Source organism: Tupaia chinensis, unplaced genomic scaffold (assembly GCF_000334495.1).
Source record: "Tupaia chinensis unplaced genomic scaffold, TupChi_1.0 Scaffold000311_2, whole genome shotgun sequence".
Taxonomy (NCBI): Eukaryota; Metazoa; Chordata; class Mammalia; order Scandentia; family Tupaiidae; genus Tupaia; species Tupaia belangeri.
The window spans coordinates 568,284-568,972 of record NW_006159803.1 but is presented as its reverse complement, the minus strand read 5'-3'; the positions used below and the strand labels follow the sequence as shown (position 1 = coordinate 568,972).

Genomic DNA, 689 nt, shown 5'->3' with positions numbered 1-689 from the left:
GGACCGAGCTGAGGAAGGATGCGTGGCCTGTCCGGAGTATATTGATAGAACCTGCACCGAAGAGGCAGGCTTTTCAGAGAGGAGAGAAAGCCGAGAGGGGAAGGGAGCCGACCAAGGCTTCCCTGAATTGCTTGTCAGCAACTCATTTAACTCACTTTCCGCCACATGTACACCCCACCCGCGCAGAGCTTACCTATTTGCACGCTGCTCGGAAAGGCTCCCATGGCGAGTCCCCAAAATCCAGAAAATAATAAGACAATCTGTCTGCAAATAATCCTCATCTTCTTTTCTCCTCTCCCCAGCGCGCGCTCTCTCTTTCTCTCACACTTCCTAAAGGCTGTTCAGGGAGGCATTGAAGACGAAGGCGCTAAAATTAAAAACAACCAAAAAAAAAGGGGGGGGGGAGAAAAAAAAGGAGAGAGGTTTGGGTGTTTTATGTTTGTGACTATTTTCCTTTAGCAGTCCATTGCGAGCCGCCAGATTTTGCCCGCAGTCTCCATAGCCCTGGAAGGGGTTTTCTGTCCGGCTGCAAATGTTGCACATGCAGAAGATGGTGGTGGAGCGTCTAGTGGCTGCTCGCAGGATGAGACATGCGCTCTGTCTGTGCCTCACTCGCACTCGCGCTCGCCCCTCGCTTTCTCACATACATACAAACACTGGCCGTGGCTGCTGCACGCGCCCCCCCGCCT

At 52.8% G+C, this 689-nt stretch overlaps 1 protein-coding gene across 6 annotated transcripts in view; it reads right to left on the bottom strand.

The window, feature by feature from the left end:
• The window catches only part of GRIA4 (glutamate ionotropic receptor AMPA type subunit 4), a 392,211-nt gene that overhangs the window by 391,193 nt on the left and 329 nt on the right, over positions 1 to 689 (bottom strand). For all 6 annotated transcript variants that reach the window (XM_014588766.2, XM_006150932.3, XM_014588767.2 and 3 more), the window contains exon 2: positions 194 to 367. In XM_014588766.2, coding sequence (XP_014444252.1) covers positions 194 to 281 — 88 coding nt within the window. In that variant the 5' untranslated portion in view covers positions 282 to 367. The remainder of the gene's footprint in view (positions 1 to 193; positions 368 to 689) is intronic.